The sequence below is a fragment of the Pithys albifrons genome, chromosome 6 (assembly GCF_047495875.1).
Source record: "Pithys albifrons albifrons isolate INPA30051 chromosome 6, PitAlb_v1, whole genome shotgun sequence".
NCBI lineage: Eukaryota > Metazoa > Chordata > Aves > Passeriformes > Thamnophilidae > Pithys > Pithys albifrons.
This window is the reverse complement of record NC_092463.1, coordinates 36,811,687-36,838,036: the sequence shown is the minus strand read 5'-3', so window position 1 is coordinate 36,838,036 and position 26,350 is coordinate 36,811,687. Positions and strand designations below refer to the sequence as shown.

General features: G+C 45.2%; 1 protein-coding gene across 4 annotated transcripts in view; it reads right to left on the bottom strand.

Annotated features, from left to right (window-relative positions):
- RGS6 (regulator of G protein signaling 6) overlaps positions 1-26,350 on the bottom strand; it is a 283,923-nt gene that overhangs the window by 106,750 nt on the left and 150,823 nt on the right. For all 4 annotated transcript variants that reach the window (XM_071558236.1, XM_071558235.1, XM_071558237.1 and 1 more), the window contains one exon: positions 748-847. In XM_071558236.1, coding sequence (XP_071414337.1) covers positions 748-847 — 100 coding nt within the window. The remainder of the gene's footprint in view (positions 1-747; positions 848-26,350) is intronic.

Here is a 26,350-nt window from a genome sequence, read left to right as displayed (position 1 = left end):
TTTGCTTTACAGATATACAACACTATACATTTAAAGTGTCAGGAGTAGTTGGGTACCCCACACTCGACAACAGTCTACTCATGGAGAGAAGGAAAAGAGTAGTTTTGTGCCACTGTAATCAATACTACCATTGAGTCATTGAAAACAGGTACCAGAGACCCAAGTACAAGTCCTCCGTACAATTCACATCACCCTGAATAAACTCATCATCTATCAATGGCAAAGGTCTTTGTTGCACTGGAAGATACTGTCTGGAAATACATGGAGGAACAGTTTGGTACTCTGAATCCCAGTTTCTACACCATCCCTGCTTTTGTACATAGAGCTTTAATAAAGCAGCAAACATGCATAAAATGTATTTCACATTCCTCTGCCTGTGACCCAAGTCTAGTAGGAGTATCTGCATATGAGTGAGAAGACAATTTCTACACTCTTTCCTGACCTCATTCCTAAGATTGTCCTAGCCCATCATAGGGATTGTCTCTGACTGGTGATACTCGGATAGACACAAAACCTGTATGACATTTATTGACAACTCACTCCAAAGAAATGTAAATGCTTGCTTCCTAAAACAGAATTAAGAAACCTTTGTTCAATACTCCAGCCTGTAAAAGAACAGCATACAGACAAAATTAAGAGAGGGGGCATTTTTTCCTTATATTTCTTCTGTTTAGTGGCTTTAGTATGTTTGCTTAGAGTCAGCAAGTACCAGCTTATGTTCTCTACTCTGCTATCCGGGATTCTTACCAGTGACGACACTGGGGATTTTGGACAGAAAGCTCTTGACAGTGCGGATGGGAACTCCACCTGTTTTGTCATCCTGCATTCTTGTTACGATGTCTTCAATCTGTCAAAAGATAGGAAAGACTTTGTAGTTTAGGCAAAAGGGTGACTGCAACATTTACATACCCCGAGTGCCTTGGAGCCCTACTGGTAGGACAGGGTTCCAATACACCATGTGTATTACTGCACAAATAGAGACCTAGAGACACAGCTACTGCCCAAATTTAAACTCTGAGATTAGAAACCATGAAGCAACAGACAAGCTTTGAAGACAGTGGTTGGATACTGACAAGTCATCTGCAACTGTGCCTTTATTTTGCTGACCAGGGGTGATAGAAAGGTGTTGTTTGTTCCAGAGATGAACTGGGTTACACTTCAACCACTTTAAGGAGCTTCCCATCCAGTCCACTTTTGCCTCTGCTCCCACATTCATGTGAATCCCCAACACTGTAACCTTGTGTGCTGGTTTGAAGGTGAACCAGCAAGGGAAAATGAACTCACTACGAGAGAGATTATAAGTCAGAGCTAAAATTTAATAATAATATTATTATAACAACACTGACACACAAGGGAAATTGCTTTCAACTCACAATACCCCAGCAGTATAACCCAGTGTCCTGGGGCACAAACCCAAGGGGGTTTGTTTGCCCTTGTGCTGAGACCCCTGTGGCTCCCCCAAGTCCAGAGCAAAAGGAAAAGAAAAACCTGTTGGTGCAGGCGAGGGCTGTGGTCTGGGCGAGAGCGGTGATCTCCTGCTGTCGAGGTCCTGCTGCTGCTCTGGATCCGACGAGAAGGTTCCCGAGGTCTTCTTACCCACCACTTATGTACCCTCAGGGAGCACTCAGTTCCTCCCCCTGGGCGGGGACTCACACAATGGGTGATTGACTCTGGGAGCCAGGGGGTGTTGAGCTGTTGATGGCCCATTAGCAGCTCCGCCCCCCTCAGGCTGGGTGTGAAGGTGATAATGGCTCCCTGGGCAGCTGCTGCTAATGGCCCATTGTCCTTGGGGAATGAATAGAGGGGGTAGAATACACAGCTTTGATCACCCCCACACAGGGTTAGCTGGTCCCTCCTGCTGAACTAGGACATTATCCACCCCTTATTCTACTCCATCTAGTCATTCCCAAATTAATCCCCTTTTTACCTATACATATATATATATACATATATACAATGAAACATTACAAACTCTTCTCGCTCAAAATTAGGTCCCCTTGTGGTACACAACGTGTTTCTCCATCTTTTTGCATTACCCACCAAGTGCAACCAGGTCCTTGAGCAAAGACAATCCCTCGGATGGGTTTGCCTTTGTTTGAGGTGGGACTAACCCAAACAGTCTTTCCTAACATACCTCTCATATGGACCACAGGGACTTTATCTCCATCTACAGTATTCAAGAGTTCTGATTGGGCAGGGCCAGCTCGATTGATGGAGCCCCGAGTGTTGACCAACCAGGTGGCCTTTGCCAAATGCAGCTCCCAGTGTTTGAAAGTTCCCCCACCCAACGCCTTCAAGGTTGTTTTCAGCAGTCCATTACATCGCTCAACTTTCCCGGCAGCTGGAGCATGGTAGGGGATATGATACACCCACTCAATGCCGTGCTCTCTGGCCCAGGTGTCTATGAGGCTGTTCTTGAAGTGGGTGCCGTTGTCAGACTCTATTCTCTCTGGGGTGCCGTGTCTCCACAGGACTTGTTTCTCAAGGCCCAGGATGGTATTCCGGGCAGTGGCGTGAGATACGGGGTATGTTTCCAGCCATCCAGTGGTTGCCTCTACCATGGTCAGCACATAGCGCTTGCCTTGGCGTGTTTGGGGAAGTGTGATGTAATCAACTTGCCAGGCTTCCCCATACCTGTATTTCGACCACCGTCCACCATACCATAGAGGCTTCACCCGCTTGGCCTGCTTGATGGCAGCACATGTGTCACAGTCGTGGATAACCTGTGAGACACTGTCCATGGTTAGATCCACCCCTCGGTCACGAGCCCATCTGTATGTCGCATCTCTGCCTTGATGACCAGAGGCATCATGGGCCCATCGGGCTAGAAACAATTCACCTTTATGCTGCCAATCCAGATCTACCTGAGAGACTTCAATCTTGGCAGCTCGATCCACCTGCTCGTTGTTACGATGCTCCTCATTAGCCCGGCTCTTGGGTACATGAGCATCTACGTGACGGACCTTCACACTCAGCTTCTCTACCCGGGCAGCGATGTCCTGCCACATCTCAGCCGCCCAGATGGGTTTCCCTTTGCGCTGCCAGCCGGCCTTTCTCCAGCGCTCCAGCCATCCCCACAGAGCATTGGCCACCATCCACGAGTCAGTGTAAAGGTAGAGTCTTGGCCACTTCTCTCGTTCAGCGATATCCAAAGCCAGCTGAACAGCTTTCAGCTCTGCAACCTGACTTGATCCACCTTGTCCTTCAGTCGCTTCTGCAACTCGACGTGTAGGACTCCATACAGCTGCTTTCCATTTCCGGCTTGTCCCTACAATGCGGCAAGAGCCATCTGTGAAGAGAGCATATCGCTTCTCCTCTTCTGGTAGCTGGTTATATGGTGGGGCCTCCTCAGCTCGTGTCACCTGCTCCTCTTCTTCTTCAGAGGACAATCCGAAACTCTCACCTTCCGGCCAGTTGGTGATGATTTCCAAAATCCCAGGGCGATTAGGATTCCCTATCCGGGTTCGCTGCGTGATCAGAGCGATCCACTTACTCCATGTGGCATCAGTGGCGTGATGGGTAGAAGGAGCTTTTCCTTTGAACATCCATCCCAACACTGGCAGTCGGGGTGCCAGGATGAGCTGTGCCTCAGTGCCAATCACTTCTGAGGCAGCTCGAACTCCTTCATAAGCTGCCAGGATCTCTTTCTCAGTTGGGGTGTAGCTGGCCTCAGATCCTTTGTATCCCCGACTCCAGAATCCCAGCGGTCGTCCTCGAGTCTCCCCAGGTACTTTCTGCCAGAGGCTCCAGGATGGGCCATTCTCCCCGGCTGCAGTGTAGAGCACATTCTTCACATCCTGTCCTGTCCTGACTGGCCCAAGGGCTACTGCATGGGTAATCTCCTGTTTAATCTGCTCAAAGGCTTGTTGTTGTTCAGGGCCCCACTGGAAATCATTTTTCTTCCGTGTCACAAGGTAGAGAGGGCTTACAATCTGACTGTACTCAGGGATATGCATCCTCCAAAAGCCCACGGCGCCTAGGAAAGCCTGAGTTTCCTTCTTGCTGGTCGGTGGGGACATAGCTGCTATTTTGTTGATCACCTCTGTTGGAATCTGACGACGCCCGTCTTGCCACTTCACTCCTAGGAACTGAATTTCCTGAGCAGGTCCCTTGACCTTACTTCGTTTAATGGCAAAACCAGCTCTTAGGAGAATCTGGATTATCTTCTTTCCTTTCTCAAAAACCTCCCCTGCTGTGTTCCCCCATACAATGATGTCATCGATGTACTGTAGATGTTCTGGAGCCTCACCCTTTTCCAATGCAGTCTGGATCAGTCCATGGCAAATGGTGGGACTGTGTTTCCACCCCTGGGGCAGTCGATTCCAGGTGTACTGCACCCCCTTCCAGGTGAAAGCAAACTGCGGCCTGCACTCTGCTGCCAACGGAATGGAGAAAAAGGCATTGGCAATGTCGATGGTGGCATACCACTTGGCTGCCTTGGACTCCAGCTCATACTGAAGCTCCAGCATGTCCGGCACAGCGGCACTCAGGGGGGGTGTGACCTCATTGAGACCACGGTAATCCACCGTCAGCCTCCACTCTCCACTGGACTTTCGTACTGGCCATATGGGGCTATTAAAGGGTGAGTGAGTCTTGCTGACCACCCCTTGGCTCTCCAGCTCACGAATCATCTTGTGTATGGGGGTCACAGAGTCTCGGTCAGTGTGGTATTGCCGACGGTGCACTGTGGCTGTGGCCAGCGGTACCAATTGTTCTTCAACTTTCAGCAGTCCTACAGCAGAAGGGTCCTCTGAGAGGCCAGGCAAGGTACTCAGCTGTCTGATTTCCTCTGTCTCCACAGCAGCTATGCCAAAGGCCCAACGCAGTCCCTTTGGGTCTTTGAAATATCCATTCCTCAGGTAGTCTATGCCAAGGATACACGGGGCTTCTGGACCAGTCACAATGGGGTGTCTATGCCATTCCTTGCCAGTCAAGCTGACTTCAGCTTCCAGTACAGTCAGCTGTTGGGATCCCCCTGTTACCCCAGAAATAGAGATGGATTCTGCCCCGACGTATCCTGATGGCATCAACGTGCATTGTGCGCCAGTGTCCACTAAAGCTTTGTATTTCTGTGGGTCTGATGAGCCAGGCCACCGAATCCACACAGTCCAATAAACCCGATTGTCCCTCTCCTCTACCTGGCTAGAGGCAGGGCCCCCCTAGTTCTGGTCATGGTACTCACTGCGCTCTCCCTGTGAATATGACCGGGAGGTTCCTTCAAGAGGATCGGGCATAACATCATCATTCCTATACTGTCTGGAGCCTTGCCCACGAGAGACCGGAGCAGCCTTCAACCTTGAAGAATTCCCTGTGTTAGTTGTGCCTCTTTGCAATTCACGTACCCGAGCTGCTAAGGAAGAGGTGGGTTTCCCATCCCACTTTCTCATATCTTCTCCATGCTCATGGAGGTAAAACCACAGATTGCCGCGTGGAGTGTACCCTTTCTCCTTAGCTGGAAGACGCCTGCTTCTGATGGCGGAGACTCTTGTTTGTTCTGGAGAGATATGGAAGAGTCCTTCCTTAATCTTCTCTTCCAGCTCAGCCAGTTTTGTTTCCACAGCTGAGACATGGGCTCGTAATGGAGCAGTGACAGTGTCTTCATAAATCCTGAGTTTGCTGACCAGTGCACCCACCTTGTCTTCTCCCTCTCTCCACTGCAATGTTGCAAGGTAGCGAGAATACATTTCTGGCCCAAGTCGTGCAAATTTTAACCACATCTGGGATGTGCACTGGACACCATCTGGACTTTTAGGGAATCTCTCATCCTCTGAAAAGATTATCTTCAGTACGGCTAATTCCCTTAAGCACCGGATACCTTGTTCCATCGTGTTCCACTGTCCTTGCTGTACGTGGAGGTCCTCCTTACAAAGATATCTCTCCCTCACGCTTGACAACAGTCGCCGCCAGAGGCTGAGAGTTTCCTGTCTCTTTCCAATGCCCTGATCAATGACAACATCTCGAGACAGGGATCCCAGCTGCCTTGCCTCACTCCCATCTAGAATGGTATCATTGGCTGCAGCATCCCAGATTCGAAGTAGCCAGGTCAAGATGGACTCATTTGCCTGTCGTGTGAACTCTCTCCGGAGCTCACGCAGCTCTCCCAGGGATAGGGACCGGGTGATTATTTCTGGCTCCATTTCTTCTGCTTGAGATGAAGGTCCTGACTCTTCCTCGTCATGCGCTATACGAACTGATTTGGTCTTTGATTTTCTTTTCTGGACAGGGGCAACTGCTATCGGTTTCTGTTGTCCTTCTGGCTCAGTCATGGTCTGGGTGGACATGGCGCTAGTTGATGTATCTCTCTTCCTCTCTGGCTCAGTCATGGTCTGGGTGGACATGGCGCTAGTTGATGTATCTCTCTTCCTCTCTGGCTCAGTCATGGTCTGGGTGGACATGGCGCTAGTTGATGTATCTCTCTTCCTCTCTGGCTCAGTCATGGTCTGGGTGGACATGGCGCTAGTTGATGTATCTCTCTTCCTCTCTGGCTCAGTCATGGTCTGGGTGGACATGGTGCCTGTGGATTTGCTCCTTTTCTCCTCCTCCTGATGATGCTGTACCACACCAAGCAGTGTGCGGTAGGCAGTGGCCAGGGCCCAGCAGGTTGCTGTGAGCTGCACATCTCTGGGACTACCAGAGCATCTTCCTTTCACATAGCTTAGCATTTTGGCAGGGTCCTGCAGTTGTTCCGGGGTGAATTTCCAGATCATTTGAGGAGAGAAGGTCTCCAAATACTGGCCCATATCTTCCCACTTCCCGTGCCACTCAACATCATCCGCTCCCAGGGCAGGCCTCCAGCAAGTCTCCTTAGAGAGCCCAGTTCTGACCCTAAACATGGTGTATACAGTACAGAGGAGACAAAGCAACACTAACAGCAAGATTATGCTGTCCCTAACATCAAAAGGAAGCTCAATCTTTTCAATGATTGTTGTAGCAGAGGTGAAAAGGTGGAAGTAACCATCTCCGCCTGTTTTCCCCACAGTCTGGGTGCTATTTTTAATGAGACCCCAGAGGTAACAACCCAAACCAGGACAGGCAGACCAGACTGAATATACATTCACAATGAAATTCATTGCTTCTGATGTTATGACAACATAAACATAGTATATTAATAAAGCAATTTTGATCCTTCTCCCTGGTATTAAAGAGAGCATCAAAACAGGCACATGGTTCCCCATGTGTCGAAATATGAACAGGCCCAGATACACCATCCACATGAATACATCAAGCAACATGGTAGTCAGGGATTTTCTGTACCCAAATACACAAAATGAAATTGTAGTTCTGACTTCTCTCTCGTGCCCCACGTTGGGCGCCAAAAGATGTGCTGGTTTGAAGGTGAACCAGCAAGGGAAAATGAACTCACTACGAGAGAGATTATAAGTCAGAGCTAAAATTTAATAATAATATTATTATAACAACACTGACACACAAGGGAAATTGCTTTCAACTCACAATACCCCAGCAGTATAACCCAGTGTCCTGGGGCACAAACCCAAGGGGGTTTGTTTGCCCTTGTGCTGAGACCCCTGTGGCTCCCCCAAGTCCAGAGCAAAAGGAAAAGAAAAACCTGTTGGTGCAGGCGAGGGCTGTGGTCTGGGCGAGAGCGGTGATCTCCTGCTGTCGAGGTCCTGCTGCTGCTCTGGATCCGACGAGAAGGTTCCCGAGGTCTTCTTACCCACCACTTATGTACCCTCAGGGAGCACTCAGTTCCTCCCCCTGGGCGGGGACTCACACAATGGGTGATTGACTCTGGGAGCCAGGGGGTGTTGAGCTGTTGATGGCCCATTAGCAGCTCCGCCCCCCTCAGGCTGGGTGTGAAGGTGATAATGGCTCCCTGGGCAGCTGCTGCTAATGGCCCATTGTCCTTGGGGAATGAATAGAGGGGGTAGAATACACAGCTTTGATCACCCCCACACAGGGTTAGCTGGTCCCTCCTGCTGAACTAGGACACCTTGGGAGGGCTTTCATTTTCCAAAGGGTCCCAGACAGCCACCAACTGCCTACAGCTTGAGAGAAGTGTAAGACAGAACAACTGCGGGAGGACTTCCCCTGCCCCATGCTCTAGGCTAGGATGGTGTATGTCCGTGGTCAGTATACAAAATAAATAACCAAAAGTAGAGAGATTGTAGAGAAAAACTCATTGGATTTTCACAGGCACATGCATAATCCATCACATACAGGAAAATAAAGAATCATCTTCAAAAGCCATGGCAATCAGAAGGTCCAGTTACTGCGGGAAGGAGCTTAATTCTCCTCCTGTTTTCTCTAAAACGAGAAGGGATTTTTGCTCCTTATAAGGCTATTCCCCATGCATTTACTTGAAGACAAAGTCAAGGATAACAAAATGCTAAACACAAGCACAGTGCAGAAATCCAGTATGTCCAAAAACTCTCTTCAAGTTAATAAGGTCTCAGAAGCCCAACAAAAATAAACCCAAAACTATTTTCTCTGTTAGCTCAAGCAGTTGACGGCACAGCCCTACCCCCTGTTGGTGACAAGGGCCAAGGGCAGCCAGACAGAGACCAGAGCTCTGGTTTTACCTAAAGATTTTGTTCTCACAGATGCTACAAAACACAACCCCAACAAAGTACTTATATGGAGGGAGCACGCCCCGTGCTCTCCTAAAGGCAGCCTAAGAGCTCAAAGTGCTCTCTTTGACTTCGGAAAGCCACTTCATTTAGATGTGCAAGTGAGTTTTTTTCACAGACTTAACACCTACATTTCAAAACAAGTTTAATTTCAAGTCTTCCTGAGGTGGTAAAACAATCTCCCTGCCAACTTCAGACACTGAATTTGATCGCTGTGTTTTTAACCACAGGTTACCACTTAACTGAACTGTTCGCACCTTGTTTATATATTACTTCTAAGTTAACACATGTCCTGAAGAAATTCTCAGTGGGAATGGAGTCACAAAGATGAAAATATTCTGAGATACTCAACACGTTACATGAGGGTTGGGTACCCACAGTTAATTTGTGACAGAATAATGCTACTTTTCCCACAACCTAATCTCTATGAAAATTAATTCCACTTTTTCCCTTTACTTGAGTTTTATGCAAAGTTATTTGCTGATAAAAACTGTAGGTTTTATCTGGAGAAGGAACTGCCCATCTTTGATACCTGGAGGGGTAACTGCTCGTCTCAAGAGTGGACAAGAAGAATTTCATTGTGCTGAGAGGAGCCTAACAGCATCAGTCATCATCAACTCAGACCTACAAAGCTATGGTGCTCCAACACCAGACCTATCGGGGGGACAAGGCATCTCAGGTGCCTGTGAAGGGTGGACCAAGAGTCACAAAATCACAGAATGGACCAGGTTGGAAGGGATCACAGTGGGTCATCTGGTTGAAACTCTCTGCGCAAACAAGGTCATCCTAGAACACGTAGTACAAGATTGCATCCCGACAGTTCTGAATAACTCCAGTGGAGGAGACTCCACAACCTCTCTGGGCAATCTGTCCCAGTCTGGTCAACCACGCAGTAAGCAAGTTCTTCCTCATGTTCAGCTGGGACTTCCTGTGTATCAGTTTCTGCCTGTTGCCTCCTGTCCTATTGCTTGGCACCACAGAGAAGAGCCTGACTCCATTCTGAATTTTAGACTTCCTCCAAGAAGGGCAGTCAGAATAAGAGCCACTTCTTCAAGGCAATGAAAAAGCCTCTCTGTTAGTGCCTTCATCTGTATGTTCTCGTGGCTGACATCAGAGAAAGATTTTTTTCCATGTGTATTAGGAGAAAACTACTCTAGAATGTGTTATGGTCTCCCATGTCTCCAGGAACATTTCAGGGCTTCAAAAATCACAAGCATAATTTTTGATAAAACTGTTATTTTCTTTTTTTCTATTTTAACAGAAAGTTCAGAATGAAAAATAAGCTAAAATAATTACTTCAATGCAGGACAATAAAGTTTTTATTCTTTTTCTCACTATAGGCTATAGGAATATCAGCATGATTTGTGCCATTAAGACCCTAAGAAAAGTTCAATTTCAAGCAAAATAAAACCTTAATTATCTTAACAGAGAGAGATGTTGTTTTTACCTAAACTATTCCGTATTTCAAGCAATCAAGCAGGCACTGGTATCTCAAATCGGGCCATTAATTTCAGCTGCAGTTATAATTACAAAGCCTGCTACAATTTTAAATCAAAAATAAAGAAAACTACACCAAGGAACTCCTTCCCAAATGGCTCCTTCTTACTCTTGTCTTCCAGCCTGACTACTAGCACTAACTGCTCTCATTTCTAAGTGTTGGATATTTCTTCTCTTCTTTCTACTCAAATGCCACATCTTTTTTCCCCTGTCCTCTCATTTGATCCAAACATGACTACACATGTCATCCTCCTTCAATTCAACATGCCCTGCATTTTCAGTTTGCTGCCCAAGAGCCCGCAGGGTTGCAAGCCCCTGGTTGCATCCACAGACTGTTTCCATTCCCAGCATGCTTTCCTTGTGCTCCCCAGCAAATTTTTGCACTATTCAGAGGGGAGAGCAGGGCATACTCAAAACTTTTGATGATAATTTTATCCTTTCTTAAATTTATAATCATGTTTAATTAAAATATTAAAACCCTGTATCTAGTGACCTATGTTCAGGTTTTGTTCAGTTCCCTGCAAAGAAAAGATCTGACCCTTGGTACCAGCCTTTATTTTGCATCCATGCAACACTTGCAAATATTACCACCCTGGATCCAAATTCCTGCTGAGGCACAGAAATGTTTCATGAAATTAGTGATACAGTGACAAAGTGGAAAAAAGTGATTATTATAGCTTCGACTGTGAAGAAAAGCAAAGAGAGAACATCAAGTGTGAAGGTCATTTTCATCATAACTTTTAATCTCAGCTTTTAAGAGAGTTACCTAGACACTTGAGCGCTAATGATTTTCCTCTTCAGCTTCTGCATGTCATTAAACAGCCCTTAGGTTTCCCTGTCAGGCAGACATGGAATGAGAGTCCCTGGACAGCTCATTTAATCAGGGTAGGAGGCAGGAACAAGTAAAACAAAGCATTCCTCGTATTTATCAGCAAGTTTTAGTGAACTAACTTCTGTTCAATGAAAGTCCTTGTGAGAACTGGCAGTATTTTTTTTCTCTATGATGGGGGATCACTCCTATTTCCGCCTAATCTGATTTTGTGTCATTAAAGGGAATGGTTATTCTCCCCACCAAAATGATTCTGGGTCAGTATCTCCTCAAGAAAACCAGAGCAATTCATGTACCTGCTGTCACTGTTAGCCACACACTGTAATGTATTCCTAAGAAACCACATTTGCCTTTCCTCCTAATGGGTTGCTGACAACTCTGCTCCCTACATTTGCCCAGGATGTTTTTATTTCACATTATCCCACTTGCAATGCATTGAAAAGGATTTCTGACTTCAGGAACACCTTAGTGGAGACATAAACTACTGCAGGTAGTTTATGAGAGGCTACCAACATGTTCTGTAGCACAGAAATGTGTTAGGGATTTAATGTATATGTAGGATTTGCTAGTACTCATTAGACCTTATTTTTCTCTATCAGCACTTTTGCTGGCCTAAGGAGGCTGAAAGCACAAAGTAGAAAACCTTGAATTTTGTCAAAGCCAGGATGTCTATGACTGAAAGATGAGAAATCCTTTTGCTGAGTCGGGGAAGACAAAAGATCACATTTGCTGATGTGTTAGAATACCAAGTCATAACATGTCAACAAATGTAACAACCACAGCCTGGCAACTTTGGGTCAGTGTCACACAACGTTTCTAGTGTTAGCGTTAGGGAAAACAGCTCCCAGCTTTGCAGTAGCTTTTCTTTCTTCTGGCACCAAAGCAAAGCAGGCACTCCTTCTGCTGCACGTTAGCATGCATAGCCTTGGTGAGCCCTAGTCAAGGTCAACCTTGAAGGTGACATGCGGAGTGAAGGGCAAGTAAGACAAGAAAAGCTAACTGTTCCCACCTCCTGCAGCCCCATGTCTGGACACCAGCAGCAGCTACTAGAGCTACCTGGCTGAACATGTTCAGTTGCAACTGAGTGATGACCACATAATGATGACAGAGCCCACCACAGTCCCATTTTGACAGTTTACTTTTGTGAGCTAGTGAGAAAAACAGTGTCCTTTCTGTATTCTAGTCTCTGAATTAGCTGCACATACTCCCTCGGATCGTGCAAGAAAGCTCCTGAAGAGTTCGAGATGCACAAGGTTCATGACTGATTACTCACAGCAGCTACCCTACTCTGGGGGATTCCTGTCACCAGCTAACCCGTGGCTGAAGAGTCTCCAAGCATCACTCATCAGTGCCAACATTAAATGTACAGGGTTAGATAGACAGCTCTGTGCAATTCCAAATATCCTCCTCAACCTGGCAGCTGACAGCTCTCATGCATATTGGTGGAGCTGGATGGTACATGAAGGAAAGCATCAGTCTGTTGTCAGCTAGCATGATGGCAATAATTATAAACACATTTGATCTTTTACTCTTGACTGAAATGTAAGTTTAAAATAGACTGTTTCTTAGAATGCTAACTCTTATGGGTCCCATAAGTGCCTCTGACTAGCCCTCTGACACTACCAGTGTGCCTGTGCCTTTTGCACCTGCTGACTCCTGCCACACAGCCCATGCATGCACAGACAAGGGAAGTTAATTTGATAAGATGCCTGAAGCCAACTTGCTTCACTGGTCCAGACAATTTCACTCTGCTCAAAAACAGGAAGAAGAGGCTAAAAAAAAAAAAAAGCTACAAACCTCCCTTCAGCACCCTTAAGGGAGAAAGGACAACCTTGTCTCTGAGATAATGCTGGAAAGCAGACGTGTAGCACTGCCAGAGAATTGTGATGTGACCTTCAGCAATCAGTTTCATCTGCCTCTGTCCAAGTCTCCTCTCTTGCATGAGAGAGTTAATACTGAAATAGAGGCGCAGTGAAACTTAATTCAAAGATGTCCACAGAGGACTTGGAGTGCCCCATACAGCAGATGCCACACAACTACAGAAGATACACTTCCCATCTCTGACAACCTTTCACAATCTCAACAAACCCAAATGGCAGCAGAACATCAATGTGGCAGCCAGCAGGGCTATTTGGCTGCTTTCCATGTGGCCAACTTTCAGTGATGGCTGAGGGCAGGGGCACTGATGGAACTTACACTCTTCCTGATGGAATTCTCTCTGCTTCTTTTTAAATTTCAGATAAAGGCGGAGTGTCCTACAATTCTCCCTCAAATCTGAGTGTTTCAGGGAACAAACAAAGTAACAACTGTGATCTTCAGATGTTTACTGAGAGCTAAAACAATGTCACCTTGAAACTGGTAACGTGCTTTAGCATTTATATATCTCTACTGTGTACAGGAGGATACCAGTGAAGAAACAACCACCAAGGCATTTGCCATGAACAATTGCATACTGTTGCTAATTTAGCTAGAGCTTCACAAAAGTGAGCATCTAGTCACAAGTCATTACATGGAGAGACAGGTTTCACCACACCAATTGAATTAACCAAAAGAATTCTTAGGTAAAAACTGTGGTCCTTGTTCAGCGGCTGAGGTGCAACACCAGAGTCTGGGAAGTACCAGGCAGCATGCTTTCGATCAAGTCATGCCTCCCCCAACACAGCCTACAGTTTCAGCTCTGCACAGCACCCCCAGCTTTGCTCTGGGCTGCACCACCAGAAACTGGTCACACAAAATGAGGGCTGAAGGTATTCCTCTCAAGCAGTAATATGCAGAGTTCAAAAACAGGGTTTAATATTCAGCAGAAAAACAAAGCTTAGCAAATTAATTCTTTAAATAGAGATTTTCCAAATGAGTTGAATTAATGCAATTTCCTCCCTCCCCCCAAAATGTAAGCATTTTAGCCCATGAGTGTCAATAGTTAGAGGCAAAAGACATCAATGTGTCAGTGCTACAGAAACTCAATTTTCCATTAAAAACATTTTGACAGACAACTCCCATTAAGCTCAAATTCTTCATGAGCTATAATGACGTAAAAGAGGAAGCTATTTTGGCATGTTAGAAAGCTGTGTAAAATCGGAAAAGTAAACCCTTGCTTATGGATTGTGCCACTATAATTACAGTACCAAATGCTTGGGACTGTTGCATTGTATGGTGTAACAGAACTCTCTTGTGAACAGGGGTGCATTTTTTCCCCATGTTTTCCACAGTTATGGTAAAGATGTCACATATATGCATGTAATCAGTGTGAGAGATCTTACATCACCTAAAGCACAGCTGCTCTAATTAGAAACCTTCTCAGGCTAGCTGCAAATTAGACCAAATATTTACTTTGTTCCATAAGCAGATGTGTTAAGCTTCTTAAGACTGTAGGAAAGTATCATAAATATCTAGGTGAAGACAACATGAATTTTAAATAAAACACTCCAATAGAAACCAAGTGGCCATAGAATTATGACTGAAGGGTGATACAAAGTCATATTTTAGTAAAAAAAAATACCATCTATATAGTATTTATTGAGTGGGGGTGGCTTTTGCATGACTTATGAACTATGCAAACACATATGCAAACCTATGCACAGATAAACACATAAATGCAAAGATTATTTCAGCCAGGAAACCTGTAAGATGGAATAATCTATAAACTGTTTCTCAGTATGTGATCTGAATCAAAGGAACTGCCACTCTGGAGATAAAAAGGAAGAAGGTTCCATTCCTCTGTTCCCTTACCAGTGCTGTTAAAGGAGGCACTGGTGCTGACAGCATCCGGGCTGTTGGCCTTGGTCAGCTAGTGATAGAACTGAGCTTCTGTTGTAGTTTGGGATTATTATGTAAATTCTCTCCCCTGCCACTTAACTGCCCAGGCCAGCGGTTAACAAAAGAAGTAGTTAACTGTTGATGGCTGGGGTGGGGGCAGGTTTGTCTCTTTTGGTTTCTTTTTTTTTGGATTTCTCGGGAGTCTTGGCTCGGCGGAACGGGGGAGTGGGGGCTTGAAGGAGGCAGGCTGTTCTGCTGGTTACTGCTGGGGTTTTTTCCTGGCTGTCTTGCCGCTGCCCACCTCGGACTACTTTTCGTGCCGCGCTGCTGTTGCTGCCTGCCTTGGATTTGCTGCTGGTTGCTCGTACCTTTTCTGCTTCTTGGACGGGGAACACAGGGGGAAGAGACTGAGTCCATCTGAAAGCCCACTGCTCATCTGTTTCGCTGGAGAGGGACTGAAACTCACTCTGCAGCCAGCCGGGCTGTGACAAGGACACTTAAGTATAACCTTTTCTCCCGGAGGAAAACCTGCTGGGTTTTGTTGTTGTTTTGTTTCTTTTGGTTTGTTTTTTTTTTCCTCTCTTGTGGTGTTGGGGAAGTGGGTTGTACTAGTCTGTTTACATATATATATATATATATAGCAGTTATCCTTCTTGTATTAAAATTCCTTTTCTTAAATTTGATAAAGAGTGGTGTGATTATTGTGGAGGAGGCCCCTCCCCTGCTTGTGGGTAAAACATTTTGGTTTTCTCGCCTCAAACCGAGACATTTCTTGGCGCCCAACGTGGGGCTTGTAAACAAAGAAGGATAACTGCTATTTTGTGGCACCATGTGGGTCTTGAGCTTAGGGTTCATCAGGACCATCCTGTATAATATATTGGCTTTTTGTTGGTACAAATTCATGCCAAAAGGAGCGGCAGGTTTAAGTCTTATCAACAAATCAATGAGCAAAACTCAAATAGCCGCAATTATTATTGAGTTCTTACTCTGGATTTATGGTGCCATGAATTCGATGCCTTTGGATGTCATGTGGGTGGTGTTCTCCAGGCTGTTTTCCTGCCGCAACCTAAGCTGCTACCTCTGGGGATTCAGTGATAATAGTACGGACCCTTGGGAAGGAACAAAGGGGAATCTCTTCTCCCAACCCTTTGTCCATTCCCCATTCAAGTCTGCTACAACAGCTTTTGAGATGTTTAAATTCTCCCTGGATGCCAGAGATATCTTGCTCTTTATGGTTTTTCTGCAAGGTTGTATCCCTGTGGCTTACAGAATGTTTGAAAGTAGGGCCAGGGTTTTTCCAGAATGCATTCAGAAACCTAGCCCAGTGAAGGGGGAAAAGCTAGAGAATAAAACCCCTGATGCCACAGTGAAGGGAGAAAAGGATGAGGCTAAACCAGGAGGACAGGCCAAGCCTATGGAAGTTGCCCCTATTCAGAAAAGGAAATATAAGACCAAATTAGACCATCCAGCGGACGATGAGGGGGCTGCTGCACCTCCACAGCAAGCAGACCCAGAGCCTGAGATCATCACTGAGTCATTGTCATTTGATAATCTCCGTAGTTTGCGGAAAGACATTGCTCGACACCCGGGTGAGCCCATCCTGACTTGGTTGATCCGAGTTTGGGACCCTATGGGTGAAACCTTATAACTGGATGGTGCTGAAGCCAGGTTTTTGGGGGCTCTGGCCCAGGACGTGGCTATTGAACAGGTGTTCGTGAGGGAATCAAAGCCCCTTTCACTCTGGGCACGACTTCTAACGAGTGTAAGAGAGAAGTTTGTTTATAGAGAAATCCTGCAGGAACATCATATTAGGAAGACTTGGAAGACGATGGAAGAAGGAATTTTACGTCTGAGGGAGATGGCAATGATGGACGTGCTTTTTGGAAGAGGTGGGCAAGCCAATAATGACCCTGACAAGGTCAGATGCACACCACATATGTGGTGGAACCTTTCACACTCGGGGCCAGCTGAATACACCGATTTCCTGGCATCCATGTATAGGGAAGAGAACCAAGAAACAGTGGGCGCTGTAGCAAATAAGCTCCGGATATATGAAGGCATGACCCACAGCCCAATGCAGGCCCGTATTTCTGCTGTAGAGACATTGGTTGAGAGTCTCAAGACGCTGCCTGCAGAGGTAAAAGCGATCAGAGAGGAAATTAGGGAAAGTCTCCAAGTGGCACCAGTGCGAATGAGAACCTCTGAAGTCAGAGCCAGACGCCCCCCAGCCAGAGGAAGTGGACAGACCTCACAAACTGAGATGTGGTACTTCCTGGCCAAACATGGAGAAGACATGGGACGGTGGGATGGGAAACCCACCCGTGCCCTTGCAGCCCGAGTACAAGAACTGAAGGAGAATGGAAGAAGGTCAGTGAGAGTAAGTGCAGTCCCAGTTTCCCACGGGCAAGAATCTGACCCACAGGAGGGCACCTCCCAGGTGTACTCATCGAGAAAAGGTTCTGACCGCTATGACCAGGATCAGTGTTAGAGGGGCCCTGCCTCTAGCCAGGTAGAGGCACGGGACAACCGTGTCTATTGGACTGTGTGGATTCGATGGCCTGGTACATCAGACCCACAAAAGTATAAGGCTTTGGTTGATACTGGCGCTCAATGCACATTAATGCCATCAGGACATGTGGGCTCAGAAACTATTTCTATTTCTGGGGTGACAGGGGGATCTCAAGAGTTGACTGTGCTAGAAGCTGAAGTGAGCTTGACAGGGAGAGATTGGCAGAAACACCCCATTGTGACTGGTCCAGCCGCCCCATGTATCCTGGGCATTGACTACCTCAGGAATGGATATTTTAAGGACCCAAAGGGGCATAGATGGGCTTTTGGAATAGCCACTGTACAGACAGGAGGGATTGAACAATTGAACTCATTGCCAGGTCTCTCAGAAAGTCCTTCTGCTGTTGGACTGTTGAAAGTTGAGGAACAGCAAGTGCCAATTGCCACCACGACAGTGCACCGTCGGCAATACCGAACGAACCGTGATGCTGTGATCCCCATCCATAAGATGATCCGTGAACTGGAGAGCCAAGGGGTGGTCAGCAAAACCCACTCACCCTTCAACAGCCCCATCTGACCTGTGCATAAGTCTGATGGAGAATGGAGATTGACTGTGGACTATCGTGGCTTGAATGAAGTTACCCCACCGCTGAGTGCCGCTGTGCCGGACATGCTGGAGCTCCAGTATGAACTGGAGTCCAGGGCAGCAAAGTGGTATGCCACTATTGACATTGCTAATGCGTTCTTCTCCATTCCTCTGGCACCAGAGTGCAGGCCACAGTTTGCTTTTACCTGGAGGGGCGTGCAGTACACCTGGAACCGACTACCCCAGGGGTGGAAACACAGTCCCACCATCTGTCATGGACTGATCCAGACTGCACTGGAGAAGGGTGAGGCTCCAGAACACCTGCAATACATTGATGACATCATTGTGTGGGGGGACACAGCAGAAGAGGTTTTTCAGAAAGGAGAGAAAATCATCCAGATCCTTTTGGGAGCTGGCTTTGCCATCAAACGGAGTAAGGTTAAGGGACCAGCCCAAGAGATCCAGTTCCTGGGAGTGAAGTGGCAGGATGGACGCCGTCAGATTCCAACAGAAGTCATCAATAAGATCACAGCAATGTCTCCACCTACCAGCAAAAAGGAAACACAAGCCTTCCTGGGTGCCATAGGGTTCTGGAGGATGCATATCCCAGCATACAGTCAGATCGTAAGCCCTCTCTACTTGGTAACCCGTAAGAAGAATGATTTCCACTGGGGCCCTGAGCAGCAACAAGCCTTTGACCAGATCAAGCATGAGATTGCTCAGGCTGTAGCCCTTGGACCAGTCAGGACAGGACCAGACATACAGAACATGCTCTACTCCGCCGCCGGGAATAATGGCCTGTCTTGGAGCCTTTGGCAGAAGGTGCCTGGTGAGACTCGAGGCCGACCACTTGGATTCTGGAGCCGAGGCTACAGAGGATCTGAAGCCAACTATACCCCCACAGAGAAAGAGATCCTAGCCGCCTATGAAGGAGTTCAAGCCGCCTCAGAGGTGATTGGCACAGAAGCACAGCTGTTTCTGGCACCTCGACTACCAGTGCTGAAGTGGATGTTGTCAGGACAGGCTGACTCTACACATCACGCCACTGATGCTACCTGGAGCAAGTGGATTGCCCTGATTACGCAGCGCGCCCGTATAGGAAAATCAAATCGCCCTGGGATCCTGGAAATCATCACAAACTGGCCTGAAGGTGAAAATTTTGGTCTAGCAGATGAAGAGGAAGAGCAGGTGACACGTGCGGAAGAAGCTCCACCATACAATCAATTGCCAAAAGAGGAAATACGCTACGCCCTCTTCACCGATGGCTCCTGTCGCATTGTAGGGACTAATCGCAAATGGAAAGCAGCTGTATGGAGTCCCACACGACAAGTTGCAGAAGCTACTGAAGGAGAAGGTGGGTCGAGTCAGTTTGCAGAGCTTAAAGCCGTGCAGTTGGCCCTGGACATTGCTGAACGAGAGAAATGGCCAAAGCTTTACCTCTACACCGACTCATGGATGGTGGCCAATGCTCTCTGGGGATGGTTAGACCGATGGAAGAAAACCAATTGGAAACACAGAGGCAAACCCATTCGTGGGGTTGTCTTTGCTCAAGGACCTGGTTCCACCTGGGGGGTGATGCAGGAAGATGGAGAGACACGATGTGTACCTCAAGGGGAACTTATCTCTGGGTAAACAACTCATATTACTATATTTGTAAACATTTAATTATTTGAAAGAAAATTTAAGTTTAATGTAGAGTATCAGCATGGAAGAGAATTTAGGGGTGGATAATGTTGTAGTTTGGGATTATTATGTAAATTCTCTCCCCTGCCACTTAACTGCCCAGGCCAGCGGTTAACAAAAGAAGTAGTTAACTGTTGATGGCTGGGGTGGGGGCAGGTTTGTCTCTTTTGGTTTCTTTTTTTTTGGATTTCTCGGGAGTCTTGGCTCGGCGGAACGGGGGAGTGGGGGCTTGAAGGAGGCAGGCTGTTCTGCTGGTTACTGCTGGGGTTTTTTCCTGGCTGTCTTGCCGCTGCCCACCTCGGACTACTTTTCGTGCCGCGCTGCTGTTGCTGCCTGCCTTGGATTTGCTGCTGGTTGCTCGTACCTTTTCTGCATCTTGGACGGGGAACACAGGGGGAAGAGACCGAGTCCATCTGAAAGCCCACTGCTCATCTGTTTCGCTGGAGAGGGACTGAAACTCACTCTGCAGCCAGCCGGGCTGTGACAAGGACACTTAAGTATAACCTTTTCTCCTGGAGGAAAAAACCTGCTGGGTTTTGTTGTTGTTTTGTTTCTTTTGGTTTGTTTTTTTTTTTCCTCTCTTGTGGTGTTGGGGAAGTGGGTTGTACTAGTCTGTTTACATATATATATATATATATATATAGCAGTTATCCTTCTTGTATTAAAATTCCTTTTCTTAAATTTGATAAAGAGTGGTGTGATTATTGTGGAGGAGGCCCCTCCCCTGCTTGTGGGTAAAACATTTTGGTTTTTTCGCCTCAAACCGAGACAGCTTCCAAGTCCATTTTACACAGGTAACTAGTCACCTAGTACTAACTGCATGTGACCACACCATCCTAATTGAGATTTTCATGGATAACCCTGAAGTGTTCTGCAATTATTATCTGCAGAGAGAAGACCAAATCAAAACTAAGCAGCAGCATGGATTGAAATATGAAGGAATAAAGTTGTAATAGGAAATCTAGATCTGCACTTACGGTAATATATTCACCATGGCCCCCATATGCTAATTGCAAGAGAGGCTTGGGGAAGCACAAGAGTAGGTGCTTTCCTTTGATGAGGTTCTAGTGAAGTCACCAACTGCAAGGACTGACAGCATCCTGCTGCCTCGCTCCAGCCAGGATCCAACGCACAAGTTGCCATGGAAACAGTAGAGACTTCCTTTTCTGTTGCAACCCTGCACTGAACGTAAAACTGCACAGGTCCAGATTGCTCATATGGTGATGAAAGAGGAGAGGAGCAGATGGGGACTGCTGCAGAAGGACTAAACACTGTACATGACATGGCAGAACTCCTATACACATCTGCGTCCCCTGTTGATCTCACCACAGGCAGGGCACTAGAGTGAAGCCCATCAACTCGGCCTCAGGAATGCCCCAAAACAAGTCTGTGACCCAGCTGCCATCTAAAATAACACTGCACAAACTATTTGACTTGGCCAGTGCCAGAAGTGACTGAGGTCAGTTCAACAGCTTTGATTTTGCTAGTACTTCTTTTGGGGGTTAGCTCCCACACCCGGAATTTTGCTTTGAGTTCTGGCCACGAACTGATCATTCTCACACAAGACAAAATTATGCTGAAACCTGTTTGGTTTGGGTTTGTTTGTACTGGAACAACCGAGAAAGCTCCAGAAATCTTGAATCTTCTGGCAACACTGGGCTGAGTGTACAGTTTGTAACGTTATTCAAGGACAGTTTTTCAAGCCCATTTATAAGTAGTACATAAGAATTTTAGTATTACACTGTAGTCTGTGCATGGTGTGGCATACAAAAGCAGCACCTCTCTCCCCTGTGATGCTGAACTGAAGTTGGATAAACACCGTACTTGAAAAGGAAGTTCACTTTCCTCTGAAGCATCAAATATAAGGCACTTCCAGACAGAAAAATACCAGATATCAGTGGATCACCGACCTGTTCCCACACAGAAACATGCTCCCCAAATCTTAATAGAAGTGAAGACCTGGTTAGAACTGTACTCAAAACACTTCAAACCAAATCTACAACCACAAGTGGACTCACATCTGCACTTTCCCAAAGCTGGAATTTGGAAAATGTTCTCAGGGTCCATCATCATCCTCTAGAGCTAAAATCACAGAGCTGCCACCTTCCACCCTGCCTGCCTTCAACACAAGGCTGTGGAGGACAGGACTATCCCATCACCTTCCCAGCACTCCGAGCACGTGAGAGTGACCCTTTCAATGCAACAGGGTGGAAAAGGTCATTCCTGGGTCTCAAACACTCGGGGAGGACGGTGTTGTTCTCTGGTTCTCACCTTGTTAAAGCAAAATAGCAAACCTTTAAAAGGGAACAAACTCTGCAGTTGAGGGGGTAAAAAATTTATCTGCTGCATTCCTGACCCTGTTCTGCATACAGAGGAAGAAAACAAAGAAACCCACTCCAATTTAAAGTGACTATTTTCGGTTTAAAGTGGTAAGGCCTAAATTTGCACTTGGCTTTAAGGCACCACATCTGAGGGAAGATTCGTGTCCATACCCTTGTGAAAGGACAGAAGGGTATTAGTAATGAAAAGGAGGATGTATGAATCCTAAGACAGGACTTCTACACTGTGGGTTTCTTGATTCAATCTGAACTTCAGTAAAACACTGTCAACTGCTGGCAAAAATCAGATGAAACTGCATAGCACAAACTTGAGAATATTATGATTTAATAATTGTGCCATAATTTTCTATTAATTTTGCAAAGATGTTCCTCATCATAAAGATGTTCCTCACTTCTCCACAGTAATGAAGATCCTTGGAGCCATTCAGAAAGTAGTTACTAAGCTATTTCTAGCATGAGATGCAAATGTTAGGTTTTGTTGTTCCCTGCAGGATGAAGCACTGGCAACAAATCTCCACAGTTACCTTTCCTAATGAATTGATGAGGGAAACTATCCAACATACCTTTTCTTTCTATTTTGGTAGTTGATGGGCTTCTGTGGCTCACCTAAAATAAATTATGCAGAAATACATCTATGTACTCACAAAAAAAAAGGTTTCTCTTCCAAACAACAACAAAGCAGGGCTTCAGGATTTTTTCTGCCCTTTTTTTCAAGCATTCCTCTGTGTGTATAATAGTGTGACACATAATGCAGTGTGACAGGTCATTTCATGCATCATTTAAGTCTTTGCACTGCAAAGTGCCCTACCACAATAAAGATTAGATACATCCCCCTCGCACCCAAATGCTGTTGAAGATGAAAGGCAAATAAGTTTATAGATCACAGGAAAAACAGGAAAGCCTATTGACCACTATCAAAAGGGTGTATTTTGTTTCTCTCCCTCTCCTTGTGTCTCCTTGCAATTTTTAACACTTTATTTTTTTTACACATCAAACCAAAAAATTACTTAAAAAACAAAAAAGGGGCAAAAAAACAGATAAAACTACCAAATTTCCCAACCAGGATGAAAAGATACCACTTCAAAAGGAAATGTTATTTTCTTTTGAATTTCAGAACAGAGGAAAAGTAGAAACTGTGAAGATTTGTTTGTTGGAGACTGAAAGAACGCAGATTTAATTTTTCCCCCAACCTCTAAAGCCATGTATTTTCTTCATATTGCTTTTTAATGCCTTTAAAATACATTTCTGAAAAAGAAGGATCATTTTATGACCACAAATATGTACATGATTACCACTGTTGCCAACTGAAGACCTTGTTTTGGAGCATGAAGAGAAAATGTCGAAGTGTTTAGCACTGGGTGACTTTCCAGCTCTGGGACAGAGTTCCACTAAAAAAGCAACAATAGGCACTGCTAGTGGGTCCACTCACACCACAGATAAACACTGCAAAGTACAGGTGCCATTTTCTTACTGGGGTGATAACATTTGGGCATTTAGCAATTATTGAAGAAACATTTTTCATGTGCTCTGCTTCATTCAGAAGTAAAATGAAAAATATTAGATAAAACTTAAATCTGAGCGTTAATCAAAACAGATTGGACACTGTCTGACAATGATTATCTTAATTTAGGAATTCATTTATTCAAATATGGTAAATTATGCTGATAGCTCAGTTTGCATAACATAGGGCTCATGGAGGTTTTTTAACTGAGCCACTCAAGTGCTTTGGTTCCTGACTTTCATAGCAGCTATGGCTAGAACAGAAAACTCAAACCTCATAGACTGCTGTCTTAGTTTGAGATAAGCAACTGCCAACCCCCCCCCAAGCACAGAGAGAAAAGCCTCCCTCCTAACACCAGGGAAAGGGAGGAAAAGAGAGGGGAAAGAAAAAAACACTTCAAACTGCATTTATACTAAATCTACATATATTTTTCACAGAAAGAGACAATTAGAAGAGAGTACAAATATACACTCACACAAGTCTGCAACAACAAGTTCCCCACCTCAACTTCTTAACGAACACACAAATTCTACTGTCCTAACTACACATTACTTAAGAAGAAGCTTATTCCCCAGGGAGACAAACCCAAACAGAAAGGGGAGACCCAGAACAACACATTTTACTTTCCTGAGGTACCCTGTGAGCCAGTGGTGGGCCTGGTCCTCTCCATCCCCCCTGGGACAGCATCGCGCGTCCTCCCAAGAGGAGGGCTGAGAAGCGACTGCCTTAACCACTCCCACATTGGTTCCTACTTCCCTGGAGATGATGTCATAATGTGGTATGGAATACAAAATTACTGGCTAGAAGAGGTCAGCTGTTAGCTCAGCCCAGCTCAAGTCAGCTGACAGCTTCGGCCTAGTCCAAACTTCAGAGCCCAAATCTAGGCCCACCTAGGTGAACCCATAACAACTGCTCAGTGGAAGGCATGAATTAAAAAAGTGTATGGCCAACTACCATTTATTACTCTAAGACTGATAGGTCTTTGGCAAGGCAAATGTTGCAAATCAAAAAGTAGTTACGAGTTCTGCCACAACTCAATTACAGTCCTCACCATGGGGAAAGTTATTCACTTCAGCACCAGTTTTATGATTTATTCTGTGGTTCCACTACTGTTAGCTCTGCCTGTTTAGTAATGATATTGCCATTTCACTAAGAGGAAGAATTAAACAAAAAAATTTATAACAACACTTTAGAAAAAGAATAATTTTCCTTCTTCATAAAAAGAGATGTCAAGTCCACTTCCCTGCCCCCAAAGTTCTCCTTTCTATTTCCTGCTCATAATGAATCAAGGAAACACAACACTTGGAGTAAACTTGTGGCAGTTAATAAAAATGATGCCACATTTGCTTTGCTTTCAAATCTCAGCATCAAACTGCTGTTTGATTCAACTCTGGAGTTTAATGCAGCTAATGTCTAACTAGCGTTCTGCTGTTGCCTTTAACCCTCTGTTTTACAACACATACCCAGCTCTGCAGAACACTTGTGTGCTTTTCTTGAGCAAAAGTGGCTCAAAATTCTGGGAACCCTGCAAGAAACACCAATTTTAAAGACTTTAACCTCTGGACACCTAACCAGTATTTTCCTTAATTCAAGGGGAGAATGGGGAAGAGATGCAAAGTGAAAGTTAAAAACCCTAGAAAGAAAGTTGTCATTTACTTTTCGCATCTTACTGCTTCTTCTCTACAAGGGCCCATGTCAGACAACACTGAGGACAGTGCTTGCAGTGCAGAACACAAGGTGCTCTCACCTGCTTCTCCCACCAGCACACAATACAAAAGCCCATCTCTGGCTCTGTAATGCCAACTTGCTGTTTTATTCACTGAGAAAGGAGAGGACAGAATAAGAGGAGCAGGCATTGCATCCTGTAGCTACAGCGTGGTGGCTGTTTCAAAATGTGAACATGCCAAAAGAGGGAGAGGAGCTGCCTCCAGAACATGAAATAGCTACTCTTAGCCCTTTTTATGTCATTGTCATGTGGTATCTGTGTCAATACACAGGTGGATTTTCTTCCTTTTAAATACAAAAGTATTAGCTCCAAAACATAAATAGTAAATAATCCTTTTGCATGACACACAATTTTTTCTCATGGATTTTGTGTTCATTTAACTATGTTTTCATGGTGTGGAGAGAGAAGATCTAGCACGGGTACTGACAGCATAAATGTACTGAATCCTATTATGAGGAACAACTGTTTCTACAACATGGTTGTGACTTCCACCCTACCTTACTTTCGCAAGCAATGGCATCTGCACTACTATACCTTGCTAGTAGAATACTGTTTGATTAAAATGAAAAAAAAAAGTTAAACACCACTACATCTCAGTTCTGTAAGTATACAAGAAGGGTTAGCCAGAACTTCTTTTTCACCACATTTTTAATGTTGATGTTTGATGCCAAAAGATGGAATTGTCAAATACATAACTATGTTCCAAGGGTCAATTTTTTTCAACTGTTGAATGTCAGCTGAGAGATAGATGGGGTATTTGGTTTTGGTTCATATGGATTTAATGTACTGAAACAGAGTAACACACTCAGCAGCACACATGAACAACATGAGTTTTAAGCACCTAAATTACAGATCCTATTACAATGATTTGCTTTCCTCATTACAAGATGGAATGAAAGTAACTTTACACACAGATGGGAAACACATTTTATGGTTTTCTAAATACACTGGAATCACTGATGTTTTAAATTGTTTTCCATCCAGCTTTTATAAATACATTTACAATCCTCAGAAATACGACTTTGACTCTTAGATACAAAGAAGTTACATGTTAGTATGTCTGACTTGTACCTTTATGCTGTTAAATCTCATTAGTGCTAAGTTTAACACTAGTATTTTAGGGTAAGTTATTAACAAAGAGTATATGGGGTTATCATTTTGATACAAAATTATTTTCTTACTAGCTAAAGTAATTACTAAGATCACTTAAGTATTGAAACATTCACTAATGAGGCAGACTCAAATTCTCCATATTCCATAATTTTCTTTTTCTAAGAAATTATCTCCCAGGTTTTTTCTCTGTCCAGCTACAAAACAACAAAACTATCCCTAAAACA